Source organism: Coregonus lavaretus (assembly GCF_964263955.1).
Source record: "Coregonus lavaretus genome assembly, chromosome: 24".
Classification (NCBI taxonomy): domain Eukaryota; kingdom Metazoa; phylum Chordata; class Actinopteri; order Salmoniformes; family Salmonidae; genus Coregonus; species Coregonus lavaretus.
In genome coordinates, this window is record NC_140011.1 from 38247844 (window position 1) to 38266072 (window position 18229).

Below are 18229 nucleotides of genomic sequence, written 5' to 3' on the forward strand. Positions count from 1 at the left end.
GCGTTGACAATGCCGAAAACACCTGAGTGCAGCGGTATGGACCTAGGAGGAGATGTTTCTCATAGCTGCGATTCACCAGCTCCGAAACTTAAATCATCGACATCATCACCATCATCATCTTCCTTCAGCAGCAGTGCTCACCTTCAGCTAGAGGCAGCATCACCACCGCCCCTCCAAGTTCTCCAGTTGAAGAGGCATCATAAGCAGTACTATAGCCATGGCCATAATCTGTTACCTAAGAAGAATCCTCTGGATATTACGGTGAGAGACTTTTCATCATCCTGTGTCTATGAGGTACCTGACTCTGGTGGTGTTTCCCATGACCGGACTGCCTGCTCTGCATCTGCCATAGCCTTAGCTGTGACTACCTCTGTTTGCTCTGGTGTTGAGGCTAGAGATGTATGGAAAGCTGGATACCTGAGAAAGCTGAAACACAGTCACAAGAGATTTTTTGTCTTGAGAGGGCCAAGCAACACAGGCCCCAGCCGCTTGGAGTACTATGATAGTGAGAAGAAATTTAGAAATGGAATGAAATCCATTTCTAAATCTCCAAGTGCTGTGGGTTCTCCTAAGAAGGTGATTTATCTGTATCAATGTTTCACTGTTAGTAAGAGGGCAGATTCTAAACACAAGCACCTGATAGCCCTGTACACTAAGGATGAATACTTTGTCATGATAGCGGAGAATGATGAAGAGCAAGAGAATTGGTACCTGGCTCTGAGTGACCTGATGATCCAGGAGAAAAAGGAGTACCAGGACGTTGAGGAGTTGGATGATGGATACTGGACCATCTCTCCTGGAGCCATCTTCAAGGAGGTGTGGCAGGTGATCGTAAAGCCCAAAGGTTTAGGACAAACCAAGGACCTGACAGGAGTGTGCCGGCTGTGTGTCTCTGCCAAGACCATTCACCTAGTGAAGCTGTGCTCGGAGATGACGTCTGTGAACCTGCCTCTGATGAATGTCCGTCGCTGTGGTCACTCCGAGAGCTTCTTCTTTATAGAGGTGGGCCGCTCATCCTCCACTGGGCCGGGGGAGATCTGGATGCAGGTAGAATCAGGTGACCCTGTGGTGGCTCAGAACATGCACGAGACAATCCTGGAGGCCATGAGAGCCCTGAGGGCCATCCCTGATTTCAGGCCTCGGAGCAAGAGTCAGTCATTCCCATCAAACCCCTGTGCCGTAGTCAACACGCGACGTCAACACCATGGCAACCTCCCACCCAGCCAGAATGGGTTACAGCGCTCTACAAGGACCGAAACTGTTGTGAGCAAAACGCCCCCACAGAACAATAAAGGAGATGGAGGCCACAGCCCCAATCAAACTTCTAACCAAGGAGAGGGGACAATGAACCAACCGATCAGCCCAGGGACTGGCACCTTGGCTCTCCGTAATGTCTGCATCAATAAAAGCCTTGAAGAGAGCCTCAGTCACTGTGCATGCATCTCCACCACCATCAGTGTATCCAGCAGCAGTGGCAATGGCTCTGATACACACCCCTGGCCCTCTGACACTTCAGTCTTTGGTTCTCCCAGTGACAGAGGCTCTGTCTGGGCTGAGGATTTGTGCTCCAACCCATGTGTCTTGCAGTTCTCCAGCAGTAACACCCCAGACTCACTGTGCAACACCACTCTCATTGAAGAGAACAGCCTGACTGACTACGTGGCCATGGATTTGCAGGTAAAGGCTGTGGCCAGGACCAATCAAGGAGATAGCTGTGATGTGGAAATGTCTACCCATGAACATTCCAGACAATACCACCTAACCACCTCATGCACTCCAAAATGTGAAGAATGTCTCTCATCCAAGCCCCCCTTCCTCCATATCTATAATCAGAGTAAACTCACAGTGGAGGACAGTTATATGCCAATGGCTCCTGGCCCAGGGCCTCATTATTCAGATGACATCCCTTCAGATGTCAATGTACCCCCCACTCCTCCTCAAACACCTAGTGTTACCATGTTCCCCTCAGACCAGGTGGGGCCCCAGGGCTACATGATGATGCTTCCACATAGCTGTTCACCAGCAAAGGACAGCCTCAGTGATGTCGATCGTTCACTGTGTGATGAATACATGAACATGTCTCTCGGGAGCCACATGGAAGGCCATACACAGGGCTCACCTGAGGCTCTTAAGTCCTACAGCTATTCCTCTCTACCAAGTTCTAACCAGCCTCCCTCACAGAGGAACTGTGAACATGATGACTATGTCTCCATGTGTCATCCTGCAGCTCACCACTGCTCTGCAGTTGAATGGAACAGTAGAAATCCTCTCTGTAGCTCGCCTCGTCACTCTTCTCATCCAAACAGTGATGTGCTGCTGAACCTATCCGATGTGCCTGTGTTGAATGTCACTGGTTTATCCTTGGACCAGCATGGGGTTGAAGATGAACGTGACCTGCCCACTCAAACTGAGTCTATCCAGATTTCAACAGATCGTCTCAACTACATTGCTCTCTACCTGAGGGATGATCAGTGTGCCACCTGTGATGTCCCTTTGCATACTGATGAGGTCCCTTCTCCACTTCCTGCACGTACCAGTCCAAGAGAGAGTGGGTCTGGACCCGGGCTCTACACTGGCATAGACCTCTCCACATCAGCAAGACAGACTGCTGCCACCAGACGTTGGCTGTGTTCCTGTCTCCCCTTGTGTATCAATACTGATGACAGTGAGTAAGAGTGCAGTTTAAAAACTGTCTGTGCTGCTTTTGAATCAATTAATTATTGAATCAACCAGATTGTGAATACTCAGCCTTGTTGTGTATAGGATGATAATTATAAAATAAATGAGTTATTTGTTCTCAGTGGGATTGTTCATATAATAAATATGTCATGTTTCTGTACTTTTGGTGGTTGTTGCTAGACTGGGTACCTTCCTTGTACTCCCTGGCATATGGCACAGAGTACAACAAGTGGGATGTTAGCTAAAAAGACTGGTACCCAGACTAGGTTGTTTTTTTACACTTGGAGAACATGTTCTTATAGCTCCTTGTAAATACGTTTGTTTTGGGCAATTCCATGGAAACGGAATGACGCAGATCTTTGAAATGTATGCCAAACAAAATCAATTGATTTCAAAGTTGAACAAACCATACAACTGTATGCACAAGGACTACATTTAACAATTTACACAGAAAATTATACAAATGTACTTGAAGAACAAACAGTGAAGTGCGAAGTTCGGTAACAGAACTTTGCATCTCCACTGTTCATCAAGTAAATGTGTCATTTGTTAAATGTAGTCCTTGTGCATAGAGTTGTATGGTTTGTTCAACTTTGAAATCAATATTATTTTTTTTTGTTAAGTAAAGTGAAAGTTGTGAGTCTCCAGGCAATGTATTGGTTGTCAACTGGAAGAATATACTTTTTGTTGTGTAGGCCTAACTTATTTGTATTTTTCATGAATCAAGAGAGGATAGTTTGCTCTGTACCTGGATGGAAGTCAGCACCTTTGGGTTATGAAAATATAATTTTCTTGCCTTATTTTGTATTGGATTACCATGCCCTGGGCCCATATTCACAAAATACTTATTACGCAAAAAGTCTTAAGAAAAAAAACTAGTTCATAAGATAGTAAGTGCAATTCCTCAACAATATCTTAAGATTGAGGAATAGCAACTTTGCTTAACTTTCTTCTTAACTGCCATTTTTTACTTAACTATACATTTAAGAACTATACATTTAAAACATTTATTCTTAAGGTTTTGTGAATCTAGGCCCTGTTGATGTCACCCTTTAATGCATTTATACCATTAATGGATGTAATTATACCACTAAAATAAAGATAATGCAGTTATTCATAGCTTGTCTTCATTTACTGGGCTGGATGTACAACAGGTGATACTATAACCATCATAATGCAGTTTCCACCACACAGAGGGACAGTTAATGTTCCTCACATTACCATCATCAGTACTTTTACAGTGGGGCTGCAGGGACAATTAAATTAATATGCCATTTAGCAGACGCTTTTATCCAAAGCGACTTACAGTCATGCGTGCATACATTTTTGTGTATGGGTGGTCCCGGGGATCGAACCCACTACCTTGGCGTTACAAGCGCCGTGCTCTACCAGTTGAGCTACAGAGGCCCGCCATAGTACAATTCATCATTAAGGACTTCTGGAAGATTAGTCCGAATGAGGACAACAAAGAGATCCTAATCAAATCAGTGGACAAGGGTTAGCTGGAAAAAGCTGGAGGGTTAGGTTAATAACGATGGAAAGAGGCAGTTTTGCTAATGATCACTCCAGGCTCTAGTCTACACATTCCATTTCCACAACACTAGCGTCTTCTCACAAATGAAACGTGAGGAAGATGGCGCTAAGAGGCAATATCAACCCTGAGGCTGAGCAGTCTTTAAATATCTTTATTGTCAGGCATATTTACAAGAGTGTGCAGAGGGTGGGTGTTCCACATCCCCCTGTCCAATACCTTGGGAAAACCCTTTCCCTCCCCAACCATTGAACACATATAGTTAAGAGGCACTTTTCTTAATAAACAAGTTATTGGTTGTATGTTTGTATTTTAACACTGAAAACCCCCCAGATGTCTGCATATATTTGTCTCCTGGCGTCAGGAGGTAGTGTGTGCTGAGGAAATGGCTTCTTCAGACGTATCATCCTCGTGCCTGTCTTCACCTAGGTCCTCTCCCTGCCACAGCAGAGGTGTAGTCTCACTGTACCTCTTGCAGTACAATGCGGTTCATACATCTGAACGGTCTTCGTCTCTCTTGTTCATTAAACAACTCTAACACAGACTTCCAAAGAAAGCCTGTTTCATATAAAGACAACCATGGTCCCTGGCTTTGTTTCCTGGTTACAACATCAAAATGAGACAGTGCAAGCTTGCATTTACTGTATACACCATGTTCCTGCCTTCCTTTGGTCACGGTCTTGAGTTGTTGTCCAGGATCTTTCCTTATCTAGTATTTGTCTCTTGCTGGGTTGTTAGTGTTTTTTGCAAAGTGGTAAGCAGTTTGTGCTTGGTGTTGTTCTGAGGCACTTCTACAGCACAGTATGGAACATGGGAGCCAAGGGAATCCACCCAATCACCATCATCCACTGGACTGGGCGGAGGGGAGGGGAGGGGAGGGGAGGGGAGGCTGGTCACACGTTGAGGATCTCAAACTCCTCTTCAGACTCAAACAGCTTGTCGGTCGATTCGATTAACTCTGTTCAAAAAGAGAACAAAAGTAAGCAGTTCGACACAACACACTTAATTTTGGTTTGTATGTTTCAGTTGAGATTAAACACAGGAGTTTCAATAAAGTTCAATAAATAAATATACTTAATGTATAGACCTATACTGTCACTTCAAAACAATATAGGGAAATACAAGAGAGTGGAAGCTTGATATCCTTATAGTTATTTGCAGCCAGGGTTGCTTGTTATTGGTGTAATATTATTGGATCTGTCCGGTGGCTAAGCTCGTACCTGCCCCTGTGGTCTGGACCTCTGGTTTGGTGGGAGGAAAGAAGGGGGGCCAGTGGGGCGGGTGATTCTCCACCAGCTCAAACATCCGCAGGTTCCTCTTCATCTGGATCTCCTTAAAGGACAACAACATAGGTCTCAACCACCGGACAATATCCATCTACATCGACTTGTGACTTGAGTGGATTACTCTTACCTGCTGGACCAGGTTACACCAACTGTCGAAGTCATCTTCACTCTTACAAAAAAATCCCTTAAAAACAGACCGAATTTTGATGGGCAGCAATTATGTGGCAAAATCATCACCACAGTATACAAAATTCCCATTAGAGCAAATTTTTAGAACACGCTACCATGCACTTAAAATTCAACTATGAAAACAAGGCCCATGAGATAGGAGGCTCAGTGACATAGCAGGCTGTGGTAGTCGGTGTGTGGGTTCAGCTCTCACCAGGGCCACAGAGGGGTCCAGGTTGGTGATCTTCATGCGGCGTGGACTCCTCAGACAGTGGTAGCTCTGGTCGTCCAATCCACTGCCAGCCTCTGCCTCCACGGCTGACTGGGTGGTGTGGGGATCCAGGTAGATCAGCTCCTCTCCTGGAGGACACAGGAAGGCCTGCTGAACACAGTGGCTAGACAACTCACAGGTTTAGCTTATTTTTCTACTCCCTATTTGAGAACCTACAGTTCCAGTTTCCTCTTAAACTCACCTACAAATCCGATGAAGTAATAGGCCAGATTGGGCTTTCCTCCCAGCACACCACAGGATTGTGGCATTTTAAAACACTCCTGAATGGGACAGCACGTGGAGTCAGTACAGTATAACTATTTAAAGGCAACAGTAAATACAGGACTATTACATAGTAGTTTAGTATCAATTGAATAAGAACAGAGACATTCCCAATCCCATCACAGAAAGCATTGATGGCCCAGTACCTTGAGGGCCTGGATGTAGACAGGGTTGATGTGGTTGATTCCCATGCGGAGCGGTATGACCAGCAGCAGGGGCCTCCAGTCAGAAAGGGACGGGGAATGTGGACACGTCGTGACTCTGTTCCCGTGCGTGTGAGAACAGGCTTGTTCTGGTGTTTCTCCAGAGGTGAAGGGTTCCTCCCGGCCACAGGGTCTCGGCCGCAATCTGCTCTCTCTGCTTGCCTGGCGACACTGCTTCTCTGGAGAGGACATGGAAAGAAAACCTTGGTGTCTTCGGCATCACAGCATCACCACTATCCTCCTATACAGAAGGCTCAGAAGGTAAGAGTTAAAAAATATACAGTACCAGTAACAAGTTTGGACACACCTACTCATTCAAGGGTTTTTCTTTATTTTTACTGTTTCCTACATTGTAGAATAATAGTGAAGACATCAAAACTATGAAATAACACATATGGAATCATGTAGTAACCAAAAAAGTGTTAAAAATATAAAAATACATTTTAGATTCTTCAAAGTAGTCACCCTTTGCCTTGATGACAGCTTTGCACACTCTTGGCATTCTCTCAACCAGCTTAACGAGGAATGCTTTTCCAACAGTCTTGAAGGTGTTCCCACATATGCTGAGCACTTGTTGGCTGATTTTCCTTCACTCTGCGGTCCAACTCATCCCAAACCATCTCAACTGGGTTGAGGTCGGGTGATTGTGGAGGCCAGGTCATATGATGCAGCACTCCATCACTCTCCTTCTTGGTCAAATAGCCCTTACACAGCCTGGAGGTGTGTTTTGGGTCATTGTTCTATTGAAAAACAAATGATAGTCCCACTAAGCGCAAACCAGATGGGATGGCGTATCGCTGCAGAATGCTGTGGTAGCCATGCTGGTTAAGTGTGCCATTAATTTTAAATAAATCACTGACAGTGTCACCAGCAAAGCACCATCACACCTCCTCCTCCATGCTTCACGGTGGGAACCACACATGCGGAGATCATCCGTTTACCTACTCTGCATCTCACAAAGACACAGCAGTTGGAACCAAAAATCTCTCATTTGGACTCATCACCCCTACCTTGTCACAAGACAACTGATTGGCTCAAACGCATTAAGAAGGAAATAAATTCCACAAATTAACCTTTAACAAGGCACACCTGTTAATTGAAATGTATTCCAGGTGACTACCTCATGAAGCTGGTTGAGAGAATGCCAAGAGTGTGCAAAGCTGTCATCAAGGCAAAGGGTGGTTACTTTGAAGAATCTCAAATATAAAATATATTTTGATTTGAGTAACACTTTTGTGGTTACTACATGATTCCATATGTCTTTTTTCATAGTGTTGATGTCTTCACTATTATTCTACAATGTAGAAAACAGTAAAAATAAAGAAAAGCCCTTGAATAAGTAGGTGTGTCCAAACTTTTGACTGGTACTGTATATACAGTGCCATTGGAAAGTATTCAGACCCTTTGACTCTCTCCACATTTTGTTACGTTACAGCCTTATTCTAAAAATGATTTTTTTTTATTCCCCTCATCAAGCTACACACAATACCCCATAATGACAAAGCAAAAACAGTTTTTTAGAAATGTTTGCTAATTTATAAAATATTAAAAACTGAAATATTACATTTACATAAGTATTCAGACCCTTTACTCAGTACTTTGTTGAAGCACCTTTGGCAGCGATTACAGCATTGAGTCTTCTTGGGTATGACGCTACAAGCTTGGCACACCTGTATTTGGGGAGTTACTCACATTCTTCTCTGCAGATCCTCTCAAGCTCTGTCAGGTTGGATTGGGAGCGTTGCCGCACAGCTATTTTCAGGTCTCACCAGAGATGTTCAAATCGGGTTCAAGTCCGGGCTCTGGCTGAGCCACTCAAGGACATTCAGAGACTTGTCCCGAAGCCACTCTTGCGTCATCTTGGCTGTGTGCTTAGGGTCGTTGTCCTGTTGGAAGGTGAACCTTCACCCCAGTCTGAGGTCCTGAGCGCTCTGGAGCAGGTTTTCATCAAGGATCTCTCTGTACTTTGCTCCATTCATCTTTCCCTCGATCCTGACTGGTCTCCCAGTCCCTGCCGCTGAAAAACATCCCCACAGCTTGATGCTGCCACCACCATGCTTCACCTTAGGGATGGTGCCAGGTTTCCTCCAGACGTGACGCTTGGCATTCAGGCCAAAGAGTTCAATCTTGGTTTCATCAGACCAGAGAATCTTGTTTCTCATGGTCTGAGAGTCTTTAGGTGCCTTTTGGCAAACTCCAAGCGGGCTGTCATGTGCCTTTTACTGAGGAGTGGCTTCCGTATGGCCACTCTACCGTAAAGGCCTGATTGGTGGAGTGCTGCAGAGATGGTTGTCCTTCTGGAAGGTTCTCCCATCTCCACAGAGGAACTCCAGAGCTCTGTCAGAGTGACCATCATGTTCTTGGTCACATCCCTGACCAAGGCCCTTCTCCCCCGATTGCTCAGTTTGGCCAGGTGGCCAGCTCTTGGAAGAGTCTTGGTGGTTACAAACTTCTTCCATTTAAGAATGATGGAGGCCACTGTGTTCTTGGGGACCTTCAATGCTGCAGACATGTTTTGGTACCCTTCCCCAGATCTGTGCCTCGTCATAATCCTCTCGGAGCTCTACGGAAAATTCTGTTGACCTCATGGCTTGGTTTTTGCTCTGACATGCACTGTCAACTGTGGGACCTTATATAGACAGGTGTGTAATTTTCCAAATCATGTCCAATCAATTGAATTTACCACAGGTGGACTCCAATCAAGTTGTAGAAACATCTCAAGGATGATCCATGGAAACAGGATGCACCTGAGCTCAATTTCAGGTCTCATAGCAAAGGGGCTGAATACCTATGTAAATAATTTATTTTTTATTTTTATAAATTTGCAAACATTTCTAAAAACCTGTTTCGCTTTTTCATTATGGGGTAGTGTGTGTAGATTGTTGAGGATTTTTAAAAATCAATTTTAGAATAAGGCTGTAACGTTACAAAATGTGGAAAAAGTCAAGGGGTCTGAATACTTTCCGAAGGCACTGTATATTTAGCAAGTGAGGGAAAAAACGTACTGATGTCCTCGATCACAACGGTGTTGTCCATTGACACATACACAGCAAGAGAATTCCAGTCATCAAATAGCGCAAGTTTCCTGACGAGAGATAATAGGTTTATTTATGCCACAAACATATTTTTGCTAGAGGTCACTCTACTGACATTTTCAATCTGACAATCAAATATTCTGAAATGTATTAATCTCGGTTACCCAGAAGTACAATTCTCGAAAGTTGTTACTTCCCGTTTACACGTGAATCTGAATAGATCAGTCTTAAAACACGCATATAAAATACTTACTTGAGCACTTGTGCAACTGTGTTTGGGCCATACCACTCTCCTACAGACTTCCCTTCACCAACTCCCATCTGAGCTGCAAGTAGAAAAACCAATAAAGGAAAACCAAGTTCACTCCAATGGTCTAAGTCAGGGATGTGCAACTTTGATGGGGGTGGGGGCCACAAGAAATCTGAACTCATCATGGGGGGGCCGCAGTGGCTCGCGGGTCTGCGTACCCACATCCATACCCTCACCTTGCGAGCAAAACATTGTAGCGGCCCTCCTCTTGACAGCGGAGAGAAAACGTTTTTGAGTTAATTTCCTGCAATTCTACACATTTTGCCATGGGCCGTAGAGAAAATGTTGCAGTTTTACACCTTATTTCCTGCAATTCTACACATTTCACCATTGGTTGGGGAGAAACGTTTGCAGTTTTTATAATGATATCTGAATGAGAGTGACTAACAAAATCAATGGGGGCTCCCAGGCTAGTAATTCGACCATGATTACTACAAGTTTAGATAGCTGGCCCCTGGACTAATTTACCAATCTAACAAATGTTAGCTGACATGGTGGGCTAATTGAGTGACTGTTAGTGACTGACATAACAAAAGAAAAACTGATGATGCACAACAAAAATGTTGATATTGCACCTTGTGTATTCTACTATTCAAACAATATTTGTGTATTTTTTTGTTTGTTGGGAAATTGATCCGCGGGCCTACATCTCTGGTCTAAGTCTTAGCTTCTTTCTAGCCTGTCTAGCCGGTCATCTCTGGTCTAAGTCTTAGCTTCTTTCTAGCCTGTCTAGCCGGTCATCTCTGGTCTAAGTCTTAGCTTCTTTCTAGCCTGTCTAGCCGGTCATCTCTGGTCTAAGTCTTAGCTTCTTTCTAGCCTGTCTAGCCGGTCATCTCTGGTCTAAGTCTTAGCTTCTTTCTAGCCTGTCTAGCCGGTCATCTCTGGTCTAAGTCTTAGCTTCTGTCTAGCCTGTCTAGCCGGTCATCTCTGGTCTAAGTCTTAGCTTCTGTCTAGCCTGTCTAGCCGGTCATCTCTGGTCTAAGTCTTAGCTTCTTTCTAACCTGTCTAGCCGGTCATCTCTGGTCTAAGTCTTAGCTTCTTTCTAGCCTGTCTAGCCGGTCATCTCTGGTCTAAGTCTTAGCTTCTTTCTAGCCTGTCTAGCCGGTCATCTCTGGTCTAAGTCTTAGCTTCTTTCTAACCTGTCTAGCCGGTCATCTCTGGTCTAAGTCTTAGCTTCTGTCTAGCCTGTCTAGCCGGTCATCTCTGGTCTAAGTCTTAGCTTCTGTCTAGCCTGTCTAGCCGGTCATCTCTGGTCTAAGTCTTAGCTTCTTTCTAGCCTGTCTAGCCGGTCATTGATTCATCAGGCTATTTGATGTTCCTTCAAGTTACACATTTTTACTTTGAGGACAGTCATCCAGAAATATATAGGAATGTGATAGAAAACCCCATTCGATCTGCTAATTCAGGGTACTGTAAGTATGGTCAGGCCAAGGTAAAGGCAGGGTTAGGCTAGGACACTCTCTTACCCATTTGGTGTATGGAGTAGCAGCTGTCTTTCCTATCCAGGAAACAGTGGAGGATACGCTGGTACTCCTCCGGCTGTTCTCCCTCTGCCCTCCAACGCCAGGCTACAGCAGGAAAACAGGCCACAATCACTGTGTCATTCTCATACCCTGTCTGATTAAAAACCCTTTCTCTTTCTCACTGTTTAATTGACTATGTCGTAGAATACATATCATGACCAGATGAATCCTTCACATACAGTGCATTTGGAAAGTATTAAGACCCCTTGACTTTTTCCCACATTTTGTTACGTTACAGCCTTATTCTAAAATAGATTACATTGTTTTTTCCCTCACCAATCTACACACAATACCCCATAATGACATTTATAAATAAAATAAAAAACGGAAATATCACATTTACATAAGTATTCAGACCCTTTACTCAGTACTTTGTTGAAGCACCTTTGGCAGCGATTACAGCATCGAGTCTTCTTGGGTATGACGCTACAAGCTTGGCACACCTGTATTTGGGGAGTTTCTCCCATTCTTCTCTGCAGATCCTCTCAAGCTCTGTCAGGTTGGATGGGGAGCGTCGCTGCACAGCTCTTTTCAGGTCTCTCCAGAGATGTTAGATCGGGTTCAAGTCCGGGCTCTGGCTGGCCACTCAAGGACATTCAGAGACTTGTCCCGAAGCCACCCCTGCATTGTCTTGGCTGTGTGCTTAGGGTTGTTGTCCTGTTGGAATGTGAACCTTCGCCCCAGTCTGAGGTCCTGAGCGCTCTGGAGCAGGTTTTCATCAAGGATCTCTCTGTACTTTGCTCCATTCATCTTTCCCTCGATCCTGACTGGTCTCCCAGTCCCTGCCGCTGAAAAACATCCCCACAGCATGATGCTGCCACCACCATGCTTCACCGTAGCGATGGTGCCAGGTTTCTTCCAGATGTGACGCTTGGCCTTCAGGCCAAAGAGTTCAATCTTGGTTTCATCAGACCAGAGAATCTTGTTTCTCATGGTCTGAGAGTCCTTTAGGTGCCTTTTGGCAAACTCCAAGCGGGCTGTCATGTGCCTTTTACTGAGGAGTGACTTCCGTCTGGCCACTCTACCATAAAGGCCTGATTAGTGGAGTGCTGCAGAGATGGTTGTCCTTCTGGGAGGTTCTCCCATTTCCACAGAGGAACTCTGGAGCTCTGTCAGAGTGACCATTGGGTTCTTGGTCACCTCCCTGACCAAGGCCCTTCTCCCCCAATTGCTCAGTTTGGCCAGGTGGCCAGCTCTGGGAAGAGTCTTGGTGGTTCCAGACTTCTTCCGTTTAAGAATGATGGAGGACACTTTGTTCTTGGGGACATTCAATGCTGCAGAAATGTTTTGGTGCCCTTCCCCAGATCTGTGCCTCGACACAATCCTGTCTCGGCGCTCTACGGACAATTCCTTCGACCTCATGGCTTGGTTTTTGCTCTGACATGCAGTGTCAACTGTGGGACCTTATATAGACAGGTGTGTGCCTTTCCAAATCATGTCTAATTAATTGAATTTACCACAGGTGGACTCCAATCAAGTTGTAGAAACATCTCAAGGATGATCAATGGAAACAGGATGTACCTGAGCTCAAATTCGAGTCTCATAGCAAAGGTTCTTCTTTTATTTTTAATACATTTGCAAACATTTCAAACAACCTGTTTTTCGCTTGTCATTATGCGGTATTGTGTGTAGATTGATGAGGGAAAAAAATAATTTCATCCATTTTAGAATAAGGCTGTAACCTAACAAAATGTGGAAAAAGTCAAGGGGTCTGAATACTTTCCAAATGCACTGTATAAACACCCCGTTTGCTAATGCAGTTCCATACATCCCCACCCCATACATGTTCATGACCCGTCCCCTCCTCACCTCGTCCCAGCTGTGAGCATACCAGGGCCTGTGCCAGGATCATCTGCCCACACCGTAGCATGCATCCCCAGCCTGCATCCGAAGAGGGGCCTGTTCCCCCTGGATCAAACCAAGATAGACACTTAAGATTAAGATTACTTTATTTGTCAATTGCACACAAGGTCCAACCGAAATTTGACTTCCGCTATTAACCCAACCCCCCCGAAAAAGAGACACGTACATATAGAGGTTTAGGAAAGGTGTTGGTGGCCACGCTTGGCGCCCGGGAAGCTGTTGTGGGGGGTTAAGTGCCTTACTCAAGGGCACAACGGCAGGTAATGGCATCTAGGATTTGATACCAGCAACCCTCCGGATGCTAGCTCACTTCCCGCCAGATTTTTCCCCTAGTTCCGGGATTTGAACTGGCAACCCTCCGGTTGCCGGCTTGCCTCTAACCGCTAGGCTACCTGCCACCCTTAAAGGGATACTTTGGGATTTTGGCAATGAGGCCCTTTATCTACTTCTCCAGAATCAGATGAACTCATGAATACCGGTTTTTATGTCTCTGTGTCCAGTATAAAGGAAGTTAGAGATAGTTTCGTGAGCCAATGCTAACTAGCGTTATCACAATGACTGGAAGTCTATGGATATCTGCTAGTATTAAAAAGCATGCTAGCAGATACCCATAGACTTTCAGTAATTGCGCTAATGCTGTTGGCAAGGTTAGGGATAGTCACACACACAGTGCTTTTAACAGTGTTTTCAACTTCCATATTTGACATACATCATTACATTGTGCATGTTCATTTATTCAATTATTATTATTCAACATGTCCTCACCTGGGATTTGAACTCACAACCTCTTGGTTCACGGTACTCCGATCTTTCTGCTACGCCACCATATGTCCATGTCAGGTATCAGTTAATCTGACTATTCTCATCATTGATTTTATTGACTTATTTCAGCAATTGAATGACAATCTGTATAGAGGTCTAATGTTGGTGGGGCATATTAACCTGTTTTAATGATACTCCTGAATCACTATGATCAATAAAATATTTTAATAATTACTGTATAAATGAACATACACAAAGTAATCACGTATGGCAACGGGTGTCAAATATGCAAGTTAAAAACACTATGTTAAAAGCACTGTGTGTGTGTGAGTATCCCTAACCTTGCCAACAGACAAAAAGAGCTGTGAATAGATCAGTGGTTCACCAATCAGGGCCTTGATGGGCTTGGCAACAGTAACAAGGCATGATGTGTATGAAACGTCTAGAACATTAATATCTTACATTCTGAGAAGATGCAACCATGTTCTGTGGGACGGTAATGGAATATTCTCCTAACCGTTAGAAAACTGGACACAGGAATATTCTTCCAACGTCCCATAAAACACATCTAGAACAGTAATGTTGCATATTCTGAGAACATTGTAACCACGTTCTAGATAAGTTCTGCTTGACATTAAGGGAAAGTTCTCCTAACTTTAACACCAAAACATTATAAAAAGGTTCTCAGAAGGTTTTTCCCAACATATAAATAAATGTTCCCCTAACTAACGGAAAACTGGACACTAAAACATTACGGGAACATTACAGATAACATTACAAAAACGTTCTCTCTCCCTAGAATTGTTAGCTGGGTAGCCAACAATCAGATTTTACATAACCTCTGCCTGTTTCACTCACCAATGGGAGAGAATTTTTTCCTGTAGGTAAACCATAACCGCGAGTGGACGTCTGATAGTAGCTCAGTCTTTTCTGTGAACACACAACAAGAAAGACTGTCATGCCTTCATTCAGTTTTTCCTCCACATATAAATCACAATATGACTGCTAGAAGATGCCAGCCTACCTGTTTTAGCATTGTAACACTCTCCTAAAACCCATACTGGTTCATCGGTGTCAGGCAAGTCTTCAAGGAACTCCGAAAACACGTTTATTTGGTTTTCATACTTGGCTAATACTGAAACGAGACATGGAAACGGGAAGACATGAAAAAAGACTTGTCAATAAACACACATGATGTGAGATACACCAGTTAATAAAGTTTTACACAATTATTTTTTAATATGCGTTGATAGTTAGCTGCAATTTGACATTATAATTTCGGTTTGCTGAAATTATTAGAAATGGGTTTGTTGTTTCCAAAACTATTTGTAAATGCCTGATCACACACACAATAGTGTACGTTGTACATAGCCAGAAGATCCGACCCGCTTGCTTACAGCTGCACTAGGGTCCGACAGGCTTCCTGTGTAGATTAAGACACTGCGGAGGCGGCGCGAAAAATGTCTCAGAAAACGTACCTCAATCCATGGATGAGAAATGAGTTGTATTCCGAATATTCGAAGTACAACGCATTTCTCATTCCTGGATTGAGGTACATTTTCCGAGACATATCTCGTGCAGGTGTCTTAATCTACACAAGAAGCCTGTCTGACCCTAGTGCATTTGTAAGCAAGCGGGTAGGATCTGGTGGCTAGGTTGTACTACTACAGTACAATACCGTATGTGACAAAATTACCTTTAACATCCTTACTCACTCTGGGAAAATACATCTCATCCCACTTCAGAAAAGCATGAAGTACTTTCCACTGATAATGCCCTGCTTTCAAAATGTGATGAAAGCCGCCGGGTAAACAAGTAAGCGAAACAGGCCACCAAAGAAACAATGGCTAAACTTGCACATCAGCCATGGCTTTTTACAGGGCCAAGTTTATAACGACCAACATCTTTAGACAATATGTTTTGGGCCCAATGGCAGCACGATTTGTCAATGCATGTAAGGGACTAAGTGAAAGGCACATAATAAGTGAATAAAGTATTATTTTTGAGTGGCTATTACCTGCCTCCATCCTCTGGTTGTCATCGGTGAAAATACCTATGTGAAGCTAGCCACAATAAGGATTAGCCCCAATAGTGGAATTTGCGGTTTGCCTTCAAAATAAAAGTCCATAATTGAAAGTGATGCAAATGGATACAAATACTAGAATCATGCCATATTTGGACTAGATCATGCTAAACAAGGTTGGAATGTTGTTATATAAAATCAACAAAATACAATAATTAGTTAATTTGACAAACAAAACTCAAAATCAGCCCAAATTGCACTCAGAATTGCATTGGGGACATACATATATTTCACTGTACAGTGGATCAATGAAATGTGGTATCAGTCTACTCAGTGACACCCACAGAACACAACTGTGAAGAGATTACACAAATATTAGCGTCGTAGCTCATATTGCGGGACTCTGAAACCACTGTGAAATGAGCCACATTAAGCTTACCAGTTAACCGACTATGTGTATTGGACATTCATATTTTAACAAAAGCACTGTATTGAGACCATGTTGCATACCTGATAAAGCAATGAGGCCTCTCTCCAATAGTCACGATCAAGATGAAGACAGTTGTCAACAATGATTACAGTTAATCCTGAATGAATCGTGAACAATGATGAGTGAGAAAGTTACAGAGGCTTAAATATCATACCACCCAAAAAATTGTAACATACCCTGTTATTGTAATGGTGAGAGGTTAGCAGGTCTTGGGGGCACAGGAGGCTGCTGAGGGGAGGACGGCTCATAATAATGGCTGGAACGGCGCAAATGGAATGGCATCAAACACCTGGAAACCATATGTTTGATGTATTGGATACCATTCCACCAATTCCACTCCAGCCATTACCACAAGCCCGTCCTCCCCAATTAAGGTCCCACCAACCTCCTGTGCTTGGCGGTATGATATTTGTGTGTCTGTAACTTTGTCACTCATCATTATTCACAATTCATTCAGTAATCATGGTAGCATCCACATTAATGTAGAAGTGTTTAGAAACATGTTATATTCTTATTTACAATAAAAGTGACTCCAAAATGACACAATACATGTTTTTACCATTTATTTATATTGGGCACAAAATAATCTGAAACACAACAAAAACAAACAGCAAATGCATCGAACAAGTTTGTAGAGTCACACGCTTTATGTAATTATTGCGTGCTAGGAATATGGGACCAAAAACATTTTTTTTGACTACTTTAATACACGTATAAGTGAATTTGTCCCAATACTTTTGATCCCCTAAAATGGGGGGACTATGTACAAAAAGTGCTGTAATTTCTAAACAGTTCACCAGACCTCAAATTAAAGCTGACAGTCTGCACTTTAACCTCATAGTCATTGTATCATTTCAAATCCAAAGTGCTGGAGCACAGAGTCAAAACAACAACAACATTGTCACTGTCCCAATACTTTTGGAGCTCTCTGTAAGTATGCCCCCAATGCAATTCTGAAGTCTAATACACAGTGTGATTTCAACTGATTTGTAAATGTTTTGTTAAATTAACGAATTATTGTCTTTTGTTGAATTTATATAACAACATTCCAACTTTGTTTAGCATTACCTAGTCAAAATATGGCATGATTCTACTATTGATGAGGGACAATGAGGGATTTTTATTTTTAAACTGAACCGTTAATTCCACTGTGGCTAATCCTTATAGTGGCTAGCGTCACATAGGTGGTGAAAAGGCAGAATGCAAACAAACAGGATTACCTCTTGGGTAATGTAGTTCAAATGTGTTTGTCATCCATGACAAATAACGTTTGAAACCATTATAAACTACATCAACCAAAACATTTACGAAACCAAGTTGGTGTTTCCAGAAATCAAAACATTACATGGCACTCTGGTTTCTGTTTTTTCACCCATTGCTAAATAATAATTATAGGATAACTTGCCAGAGATATATCTTCCCCATGGATTTGTATATGCCAACCGCCATATAAAATCCACAGAAGAAGAAGAAGAAGAAGAAGAAGAGACTGCATGATCTACAAATCACCTTGCATCATAAATAACAACTCATTATTATTTGTAGATCAGTCAGTCACAATTTACCCATGATACATCACAGTTTTGATGCTTTCGTTCTTATTATACCTCAGTGTCTCGAACACGGCAACTAGCAGGCTGTCTGGCTCATGAAGCTACAGTATAATAAGAAGGTCTGGCTTCCACAAAACTAGCTACATTGTTGCCAGTGGCAGTAGCACAGACCGCTTCTAAACCTGTACTGTCTTTGGTAGTAGCCTACTGCTTTTGTACACGACACTGACCCCTAGTGACATTTAACAAC

General features: G+C 43.3%; 1 protein-coding gene across 1 annotated transcript; it reads right to left on the reverse strand.

Annotated features, from left to right (window-relative positions):
• Positions 1-4348: 4348 nt before the first annotated feature.
• LOC311099962 (cysteine protease ATG4A-like) lies at positions 4349-15972 on the reverse strand. The gene is made up of 13 exons (XM_084140683.1): positions 15931-15972; positions 14938-15048; positions 14772-14843; positions 13098-13196; positions 11232-11333; positions 9709-9781; positions 9426-9505; positions 6364-6599; positions 6138-6216; positions 5879-6024; positions 5624-5680; positions 5431-5542; positions 4349-5168 (listed from the first exon to the last, which is right to left on the reverse strand). The coding sequence occupies exons 1-13, from the start codon at positions 15938-15940 to the stop codon at positions 5104-5106; spliced, it is 1242 nt and encodes a 413-aa protein (XP_083996809.1). The 5' UTR covers positions 15941-15972; the 3' UTR covers positions 4349-5103.
• Between the last annotated feature and the right edge of the window lie 2257 nt (positions 15973-18229).